Genomic DNA, 10,920 nt, shown 5'->3' with positions numbered 1-10,920 from the left:
ATATTAACTAGATTATCGATAAGGATTATGTTAATCAATCAGATTATAAACAATAAAGGGTGTATATATATACACATGTATCAATAGTCAAATAGTAACTATATGTTATTTGTATCTAAAACATTGAAAGGAACAGACTAATTTTCTTTACTGTATACTATTTGTGTTTTTCCCCTGCACATTTCTGATTTTTCCTTATGTGGATATAAAACCGTTTTAAATGCCAGCAACGGTAAGTTTTTTGTTTGTTTTTAAACAAAAGTTTAAACAGCGACATTTAGCAAAATAAACTGTTTTAATACAATCGGCGTTGAATTAGGCTTGGAATTAGTTTTAACTAATTATTCTCCACATTGGCCAAGGTCTTGAACACACAGCGTACTGGTTCCATAAAGAGATTGTGATAAACTACTAATGATAAGATGTCGTCAGTTTTAGTTATTCACCTTCTGACGACATCCTGCGACAAAGATTTCCTCTTGGAATGTACTCAAAGTTTAAATTTTTATGTTAAAATCTGTCAGATCTTTAAACCCTCGCCCTCCAAACTAGACAATAGCCGTTAGCAATGAAAAAAGTGATAAAGGAAGGTAACCAAAGGATCAACTCAACTCACAGCCTATTTTCAATTCAACACATGTAGAAGATGAAAAGCCTATTACCAGTCTGTTTAAGATAAAAGCTGAATGAGAAATTGTTTGAAGTCCTGTTAGAGTTTAGGTTCATTTAACCTTCTAACTATCTTACAGTATTAGTTACTAATCACTTTTAAAGTTTCATTCCCCCGTTTCAGTTTTATCTGTTACTAACCTCATGAAATGCGAATAATCAACAGCCCCCAAACATCGTCATTGACACTAATGTCAACCCTAATTTCTTCTGGAGGATGAATGGTCCATTGATAAACTGATGTTCCCCAAACTGGCTTCACTTAATGGTTTCCTTAACAGAGATTAGCCTATAGTTCACTGTTCATTACTATTAGCTTAGACAAACCCAAGATATCATTCAGCATTATCGGCTGCCAGAAGGTTGTACGCTGATTGAAATACGCACGCCTTTAGAAAAAGTAGCATAATCTAATGTAGATATATCTCTGAAGGTGCTTGATTGTTGAACTATATTCATCTACTTCCCACTCTTTCATGTGATATTGAGATTGACCAAAAAAAGATTTTTTTTTTTCATTTTAATAAATTTTGATTGTGAAGGACTCTGGTGATCTCCTTCCTTCCCAACAGTCATTACTACTTTAAGTTGAGGGTTTGATAGTGGGGGGTAAATGGCGCATGTGTAAAAGAATTAACAGCGCGTGAGCCTGGTTTTGTTTAAAATATGACTAAAAGTTTAAAATGTTGTAAAAAATAAAATAATTAAGAAATAAAAGGAAAAAGTCACGCTGTGTCATATGGTTTATTACGTCAAAATTCATTGATAAATGTACAAATGATGAAAAGCAGACGAGAATCGCTCAGCAGACGACCAACAAACGTTCTGTAGACAACAGCCCACCTGAAGCTTTCTTCTTAGGTAATTTTCAAATTGTAATTTAGAAATAAAATGCACGTACACGTAACTACGTTCAGGTGCACAAATGAGTATATAACAGTTTTTAAAACAGTAATATAGTTTGTCGCTCTCAGATTATAAGCCATTTGCTTTTCATCAGTAGAAATTTACCAATCAACCACAATTTTGGAAATATTTTTGTTTTGGAATATACCGAAAACAACCCATGACATTTTAAAACCATTATGTTAGTCTTGGTATTCCCGCCTACGCAGTTCTCGATTTGAACTACCTAACGACTAACTACTAGGGATAGTTTAAAAACGAAATGAAAGTCACCCGCTGTGTTTTAATATTACTTATGATATTAACCAATTACACCCAGCACCGTGGTTCATTTCCAACTTCAAAAAACCATTCATAGAGCATCAGGTACTATTTATTAGCGTCATCAAACAGCATTTAGTCTTTGAACGCCAACTAAGTTATTTTCTAAAATATGTTATTCTTTCAAGAAATTTTTCATTCTATAACATCGTGAATGGTCTGTAATCTGAAAGGCTATTGAGTTACATGTTTTTTGGGTTGCTCTGAGAATTGGTTATCTTTAATGGGTTGTACATATGAGCATAAATTTCAGTACTCATACAGAATTGTTCTTCAGAAACACTACATAAAATATGCTGTATCCATTTATTGACTACAACGACCGAGTTTCAAAAGGCTAAAAGTCCCGCTAATCCACTGTCTTTTGAACGTCAGCAGGCAGTCAACTGAAATCTGATTTCTGTAGGTCTAATCTTGATTCTTAGACTTAGTATTAATTTGTTAATCTGGTTTCAGTCATTAACCCTGATTTGTCTCCAGCTGATTATAAACAGGTCAAACATTCGAACGTTGACCATTAACATATAATTTGTAGCCATAGATATAATCAAAGGTTCTATACGGGTGTTGTCAGACTTACGATTTGTTCTAATCAATAAACGCAAAAGTTTTTATATTTTGCATTGTATATTTCAGAGCAACATGATTAAAAACCATTCCACGACGGCGTTGCGTCAAACAGCCAGTCGTCAGGAGTCAGCACCAGTTCTAATAACGTCACCGCCACCTGTGGAAAACGTCAAAGGCAAGAAATCCAAAACTTTGGGTAGAGTGCAAAGTGTAAAAGATGAACGCGTACCTCCCCTCCCGTCTTGTGAACTGTCGATAGATGATAGAGCACCTGGGGTCATTAAAATATTCGGCGACTCAGTGGTTCATGGTGCTCAGTACAAAAGCGTTCTTGCGTCAACTAGGTCCACGGCTATCGAGCTAATCAAGCAAGCCCTTGAGCGTTATGGGTTATCGACATTTAATCATCAAGATTATGTTTTATGTGATACGATAGGAAAGCTAAAACCCGTGCCAGATGATCCACATCGCTGGGTGGTGGTTTGTCAAAGAGCTTTGAAAGACTCCGACAAACCCTTGGAATTCCAGGAATTTTGGAAACCGCTGGATGGTTATTACAGACGGTATCAGTTGCACAAAAAGTCGGAATTTCTGGATGATAATATCGCTGACGATACATCTGGTATAAATGACAATGCTCGAAAGATCATGATGTCAAAGGTACATGTTGGAGCTATCCCAGTCTCATCATCTTGGAGCGGAAGTGAACATAGCCAGGAAACTGTTCGACAGGACCCAGATGGAAAGTCTCTTCAGCCTCCGGTTTTTGACACGAGTAGCTATAAAGAGAAAATACTAACGCTGCAATCATTATCTATGTATCCATATTTGTTAACAATTCGTGGCTACCAGGTGCATCATGACCTAGTCTTATACCCACTTCGCGCCAAATCTTTAATCCTTGGACGACATAATTCAAATTCTTCGTCTGCTGATATTGTTTGTTTCGCGCCCGATATATTTGATCATCATTGTCGTTTGAATCCAAGGACTTATCTCGATAAAGGAATTAATCAACAACTAAAATACACCTTTTATATCGAGCTTGAAGTATTTCCAGGTGCTCATGTGACCGTCAACGGGCGTCGAGTTGTTGGAAAAGCGGAACTTCATTCTGGAGACTTATTATCTCTAGGAAAACATTATTTATTCTTATACAAAGACCCGACTAACGGTTTTGACATCCCTTCCAAGTTATCATGGTTATCATCTAAAAGGGATACTGTGGGAAAACGCTCTTCCTTACCCGTGGAATATAGAACTCATCGCGAAAGAGTCACCGTCTCAACGTCCACTTCAGAAGAACTCAATACTTCATCAGATAACCATACTTCATTCGACGTATCAGACGATGCGGTGACATGGACGACAGCACCCAAAGGTCAAACTTTGAACCTAAGTTATGGTAAAGACCGTGAAGAGGAAGTTTTAACCGCCATTTCTGGTTTAAAATGTCTCAACAGACGTGACCATCCCCTGACATCCGCCATGTTGTTTATTTTATGCCACGACTGTGCCGTGAGAAAATTTACGCGTCATCACACTAAAAACATGTATAGGCGAATGCTGGCATGCATACAAAACAGCGTTTCGGTAAGAATATTGTTTACTTGTGAATTGTGACAAGATGTTGTTTATTTTAAAAGGATTTGCAATGTAATCAAACCGTTCATGGTATATATTAGTCGTCAAGGAAACGGTATATCTTTCTGACAGTCTCTACCATTATCACTGACGCCATTTTATTTTTCTTTTAATTCAAATCAATCCCTTATTTTTTAAAATTTACTGTCTTGTTTGATGTGGAATTACTTTATACGTCTGATACTCCTTTAGATTTAATTCATGACGCAATCGAACACGTAATTCAAATTTATTTGGCATTTCATTGTAATGCACGATCATGTCGATCATCTAATAATTTACAGGATATGTAGCCCATGGGTTGAACTTGCATGATGGTTTGCTTTTATAAATATATTCTGGAATTTGAGTATAGATTCTTCAAGTTTTATTTATCTTACATTTCAGTCTGTAGCAAGAAGTTTGTCTCAACAGAAGTTTGATTGGTAAGTCATATCATCCGACTTCCGGTTTGACAGGAAAATATAAAACAAGCATATGACCAAATCAATAGATTATACAGAGTGTGTACACTGTAATAATATTTCATCTAGTATTGAATCCAAGTCAGCAAAACATAGAAACTGATGAGAAAATATTCTAAAAAGAGTATATGAACAAATTTATGAACGATTCGCAGTAACGAAATAGATAGGTTCTTGAATCTAGAATAACTCAATTTAAGCAACGTGGTGCCAAATATCGTGGTGGGCTAGGATTAAACACACCTAGCCATTTGTTGCTAACAATGGGGATTGTGTATCTTATCCAAATAACATTTACTTGTTTTTTTTTTTCAGTATAAAACTTACTCTGAAAAATTCGTCAAATCACCAAGAGTCCGCCAATTTGAAACATCTTATGTACTGGATGTCTAATTCCATTAGTCTATATTGTCACATGGTCAGTATTGACACTGAAAATAGAGGGAGCAGTCCCGAACCAGAAGACGAGACGAACAATAGTCTTAAAGAGTTTTTAGAAGGACTTGAAGAGATTGTTAGTTTCTGTTTCCAACAAACAGTATATTGCATAACAAAGGTATGTCCAAATCATGAATATTCAGAAGCTGGATAAAGATAATAGTTGTGTTCCATATTAATGTTTTCTTTAAGATAGAACATAGAACCGTGCCTATATGAACTTCATTTGCATTGATAATGATGGCTACAGTATTATTCCTATGAAGAATACAATCTCCTCCTTATATTCGTTATAAGACTATATGTCTCCTGAATTGAGTTTCAATTGCTAGTTTTTTGTATGAAAATAAAAGCTCCAGCCCTCAGGGGCCTTTTAGGTCTCTTTTTAGCAGCTACGAATAGTTTTTGCACAACTCTTATTCATTTCTTTTATCATTCCAGGTTCTTTATCCACTAACCAATAAATATTTGGATTCAAATCCCTTTTCCGAAACAATATCAGTGGAGACCGACGGCGTTGAAAAGACAATTTTTATCCTTCACTCTGCCTTAGATCTAGCTCACAGCGTTCTGCTTCATGATGACGTTAGAAATCAAATGATGACTTATTTATTGTTCTTTATTGGCACATCTTTATTTAATCGTTTGATGAAAAAGGGTGAGTAACGTTTTTCTTCATCGTACGTTCATTAAGGCTTCAGTAGTGGTTATTCATCTGCTTGCAACTCAGCTGTAAATGCACAAAAATAAAGATCAATGCCAAAAACAAACTGGGAGAAAGGATCCTCGTGAATCTTAAGTGATTATCCTTGATAAAAATTGTTGGTTTCTTTCTTTTTCTTTTTTAAGTCTTTACAATGAATTAACACATCATGTTTCAGGTTTAGAACAAGAATATTATAATTGGACATTTGGAGTTCGCCTTCAGGCAAATATCGGTCGCTTGGAAGATTGGCTGACAGAGAAGAACTTGGCAACTGATTTCCAGAAAGTTTGTGGGAAGCTGATCGCCGTTGCTAACCTTCTAGCAACTTCTAAACAACAACTGTTGAAGGTAACCTGCTACTTTATTATGTTCTGGCTATTTTAGTTCACATATTCAACAAAGAATTGCTTCTTCCATCTATATTATGGAGAACATCAGCAGCACCATTATCAACGAACAGAACAACCCAAAGAATCATAATTTACGAAGAGCCTCCACTAGTGTCAAAGCCTATTTTCTTAAATTTTTCAAGTTGTTTTATTTGGACTGATTTGCATAGCATAAATTTTGACAAATTTTCTCAGCTTTCATATTTACATCTACAATGTATTTTAGCAAAATAGTACTTCACGTAAACCTATCCTATAATATTACGATTTACATTCCAGATGGAAAGAGAGTCGATAAGCTCGGAATTTTCACAACTGAATTCAACTCAGATATCAAAAATTCTTCGGGGTTATCAGATAGGTCAAGGCCGTCCAGCTCCTGATCACTGGTTTTCGGCGGACTCATCAGACGACGCTGAAGGTATGTGTAATTTTAACTGTTGGAATTACATGAAAAAAGAAAATACATCATGCTGAAACTGTGTAACCATGTTCCCGATATAGATAGCTAGAAGAGAACATGTGGCTTGAATAAAATTCATGTTTATGAAATAGTCATCAAAGAATCAACACAACTACCTGACCTCAGAGGCGGAGCCAGGTTTACGCCCGAGTTGGGGGGAGGGGGAAGATATCTGAGATTGCCCGAATCTTTAACCTAGTTATGAAATTTTTCCCCGAAAGCCTTTTGACTGCGCCACAGCCCGACCTGCCGACCTGCAGTTAGTAGTATTGCGTTACATTACATTAATTTCTATTGTATGTTACGTTGGAGTATGTTTTTCTTCTTACGTGTATGTTGCTGTTATTACTTTTCAGATTTGAACATCAGCCTTGCTTCTTATCCTGTATTTCTTCTACCGACAACTGGACCGGATGCGGCGTCAATGACGTATAATGATGATTTTTACGAGACATTAGATCGATTGAATGCCGCTTTCGGATCGGAAGAAGGTAGGTTACGGTTATAGTTTTATTTCTACTAGTAAAATCCAACTAAATTTTTTAAAGCTACTGCAGTCAAGTTAAAACACGGTAGCATGGAGATAAATCATCAGCATCTAGTTTTAGAATCAACTATCAATCAAAAGTAGTAAATTCTTGGATCACAGAATGAAACTTATTCGTTATCGTCCCATTAAGCATTTTGTGATTACTTATCCGATTGTATCTTACAGGTGATGGTGATAGTGGTTTTAGTGTAAGCAATACACCGAGACTAACAGAATCAATGATCAACACTGCTGAATCTAATGGTAACATGTTCTACCACACCGAATCACCACGAGTAACCGTGAAACAGCATCCACGCCTGCTTCTAGATAACCATAACTCATCTAGTATCCCTAACTCACCCCGTGCTGGTCACGTCTACCCTCCTTCTCCTCCAGACAATCTATCGTCTGCATCCGACTACTGGGATTGTGACAATGACACCACAGATGACGACACTACGATAACATGGCGCGAAAAACCTAATAACCTTATTAACCAATCAGAAATATTTAGTGACGTCATTGAAGAAAATATATATTTAGAACCTCGGCGTAGATCGCAGATTTCATTGAATGAATCTTTTATCGACGCCCCACCCTCAGAAATTGATTTTCATTCATGTCGTTCAACGTCAGATGAACAAAATGGTAAGGCTTCAAGCTATGATTTTACAAAACACATTTCCAAATTTTCACATTTCAGTTTTCTGAGTAAAATATTTGCACAAACATTTTGCTCTGTGGCATTGAATCACAGAGCAATTTTGTTAGACCGACAATCCTGATGTGGTCTTTCTAACACTGCCCTATGGCCTACTTAACACTTTGATCCCACTGCATTGCAGAGCATATAATATCTACACCTTAATTTTGTTGTGGCACACACTAACATTTTCCCACTATACTAGGTTTTAAGGGTTAGGTTTTCCACTCACTCCATATATAAATGCTTGTTTCCAAACGCATACTTTATTCTCTGGGCTATTTTTGTTTCAGTTTTCGTTGCTGGAAAGAAATCGTCAGTCACTTGTAAGTTTACACATAGTACTATAGACATTTTAGGCTATGCCATGTGTCAGGGGGAAATCCAGTCAGTTAACTCAGACATATTTTGACATAAGTTACTTTTCTGGCAGATAAGATATGAGATTTGGAGTAATTAAAATTTAAATGTTAGGCCTAAAATTCGTTCACACGACCAGATTCTTTCACAGGAAATGGTTTATAGTTGGAAGATTCACCGAGGTTAACTCGTGTCGATACACAAATGAGTTTTTTGGAAAAGTGAGTGTAGGATTTTGGCACTTTTTAGCTTGCTAGCTGCTGAGCTATCACTTTCTGAATACTATACAGTTACCAGGGTAACATGGCCTCACAATGCAATTATCTGATTTTTTTCTTATGTCTAAAATAGGGTGTTGATTCCATCAGGTAAATTTGCAACATGTGGGTGTGTCACTGCAGTAGATTGGGGTCGGGCTAGTCTATAATGCTTCAGAATGAGGTTTCGAAGGTTTCCTGTATCCGAGAGGGATCTGGCTTTTTAGAAGGATATAGACAAGGATTCTGTTCATATAAGGCTTTGGAATGGGTTTTGCAATTTTAGAATTAGGTGTGATATTGTAGATATTAGAAACGCATAAGGGCAATGTTTCCGTGGTTGTTTTTGGATTTTAGATTATGTCATCATTTTAGACTAGATATATTTTTTGTGAGGTTTGCGATTGGTAAAAATAGGTATTGCTTGCCATATTTAGATTAGAGTTGCTAATGGAGATGGTTCTGCATCAGATAAGATTAGTTTTGAATTTGGTGTATTTCTGAATGACTGTAGTTTGCTCTTTAAATATATATTGCTTTAAATGAAAATATTTCTTTCAGCCTTTTATTTATGTCTACTAACACTCATGCATGTATAAAGCTTTTTTTTATATTTTAACCATTGTTTAAGTAACACAATGCTTCTTACAAGCAACGACACGAGTTATATACACACCATTTCTCAAGATATCTTTAATGGTATTCCAATGCAACAGATGGAAAACTGATACAGAAACATAGCTCGATATTGTGTTGGATAATCTACTCTCTGAACGCAAGTATCGGACAAAAATTATGTTCAAATGAAAATCTAAAATAATCATCATTAGCCATAGGACGCTAATTTGAGAAGCAGGGTTGCAAAGTGCTCCAGAAGTATGCGTCGAGACAATGAGCTAAAAATAAATCTCGAACCTTACAATTACAGCTGATGTTTTATGCCAATATTGAGCATGAGAATGTTGTGTAGTAACTCCCTTGATTTGTATTACAGAATCAACATACAGTGACAATTTGACCAATGGCAGGAGTGATACATCACATGATGAAGTCGTGACCAATAATATTAGAGAAATATCACGTGATGACCGAAAGATTTTAATGAAATCTGAAAAAATGGGAGAAATCTTTACTGTGTCGATGCAGAAGGGATGTGGTCCTCTGGGATTGGGTCTAATTGACGGTCTGGTAGGTATTATTTGGATCATAAGTTTTATTCGCATTGGTGAAAGAATATAGCCTACAAGATTTTTTACAGAAGTAATTGGCTTTTATTGAAAAAAAATTGAAGCATGGTTATTATATGCAAATGAATGTAATATGCCAGTAACAATTGCGAGTTATTTTGAACAAAGGGAGATAATTGAATATTTTACCATTATTTCAGTACACACCTTTAAAATCGGCGGGTATATATATCAGAAATATCTTACCAGATAGTGAAGCTGAGAAATGTGGGCTGTTAGCTGTTGGAGATAGAATAATGGCGGTCAATGAGACAAGTGTAGTGGGTGCCAGTTATCAACTGTAAGTACCACGTTTTGCCTTAGGCATCGAGCAGTTCTCGTATCAAAAGAAAGACAACAGAAAGCAAGCATACTTGATTCAGATCAAGTATTGCGACTTAAATTACTATTATAAAAATTAGATTCCTTTGTAATTGTCTCAAATGGTCCCCTTATAACAGATTTATTAACTTGTTACTAGCCTAGCTCAAAACACTTGATCTTAATATTTTCTTCAGGGCAATGGACTACATCGTATCCACTGGAAGAGAATTACACATGGTTGTAGCTAGATCACCTCTGGATGTCATCCAGCATATAAAGGCTTCTATCTCGTGATATGAGTGGACATCTCGATTGGTTGGCTGGTAGATTACAAGTTAACGTCCGCTTCCACTTAATTGAAATCGCAGACGAGAGTGGATGTCTACAATCTTGTGCTATATACTTCACGGACTTTTAGTATCGATTCGTATTTCGGTTTCGTCCCAAAGTTCGACTTTAAGTGCACCTAGGAAATTGTCAAGGGATGAGATGTGCCATAACAAAATGTCGAACGTCCAACGAATTGGATAATAAACACTACCACAAAGGGCGTGTCAATGCATCAAATGGAAGTAAAACCCCAAAAATTAATTTATTGTAATTAAATTATATTGTAACAAAAGATTTGAACTAGTTTTATTATTCAACTAAACTCCCTGGGAATTCTTTAATTAAGACGTCCATGCACGTTTTGAATGACTATAACGTTTTTATTAAGGATCTTTGTAATGTGGTATTTTAACATTGTGGTAAAACTACAAACGCTTGTACTTGTAATGTAGTTCAAGAGGGGCAATCACAAGAAGCAAACCAATCCAAACCGTCATCCATAAGTCAAGATCAGATATGTAGGCCATATAGTCCAATTGGAATGCATAAGTCAAGATCATGCAAGTTTGAGATACTATAGGTGTTATCCTTCTTCGCCCGATACATCCGTTATAATCC

The 10,920-nt window shown here is 36.1% G+C and overlaps 1 protein-coding gene across 1 annotated transcript; it reads left to right on the top strand.

Moving 5' to 3' along the window:
* Positions 1–220: 220 nt before the first annotated feature.
* Positions 221–10,596, top strand: LOTGIDRAFT_229280 (hypothetical protein; the record flags this gene model as incomplete). Its single annotated transcript, XM_009063828.1, has 12 exons — positions 221–232; positions 2,533–4,059; positions 4,498–4,535; positions 4,890–5,130; positions 5,454–5,670; positions 5,894–6,066; positions 6,387–6,528; positions 6,927–7,061; positions 7,286–7,750; positions 9,417–9,610; positions 9,810–9,949; positions 10,167–10,596. 12 exons carry the CDS (start codon positions 221–223, stop codon positions 10,264–10,266), a joined length of 3,384 nt encoding a protein of 1,127 aa, XP_009062076.1. The 3' UTR covers positions 10,267–10,596.
* Between the last annotated feature and the right edge of the window lie 324 nt (positions 10,597–10,920).

This window comes from Lottia gigantea, assembly GCF_000327385.1.
Source record: "Lottia gigantea unplaced genomic scaffold LOTGIsca_6, whole genome shotgun sequence".
Lineage (NCBI taxonomy): Eukaryota > Metazoa > Mollusca > Gastropoda > Lottiidae > Lottia > Lottia gigantea.
The sequence above is the reverse complement of the archived record's forward strand: the minus strand, read 5'-3'. Positions and strand labels throughout refer to the sequence as shown.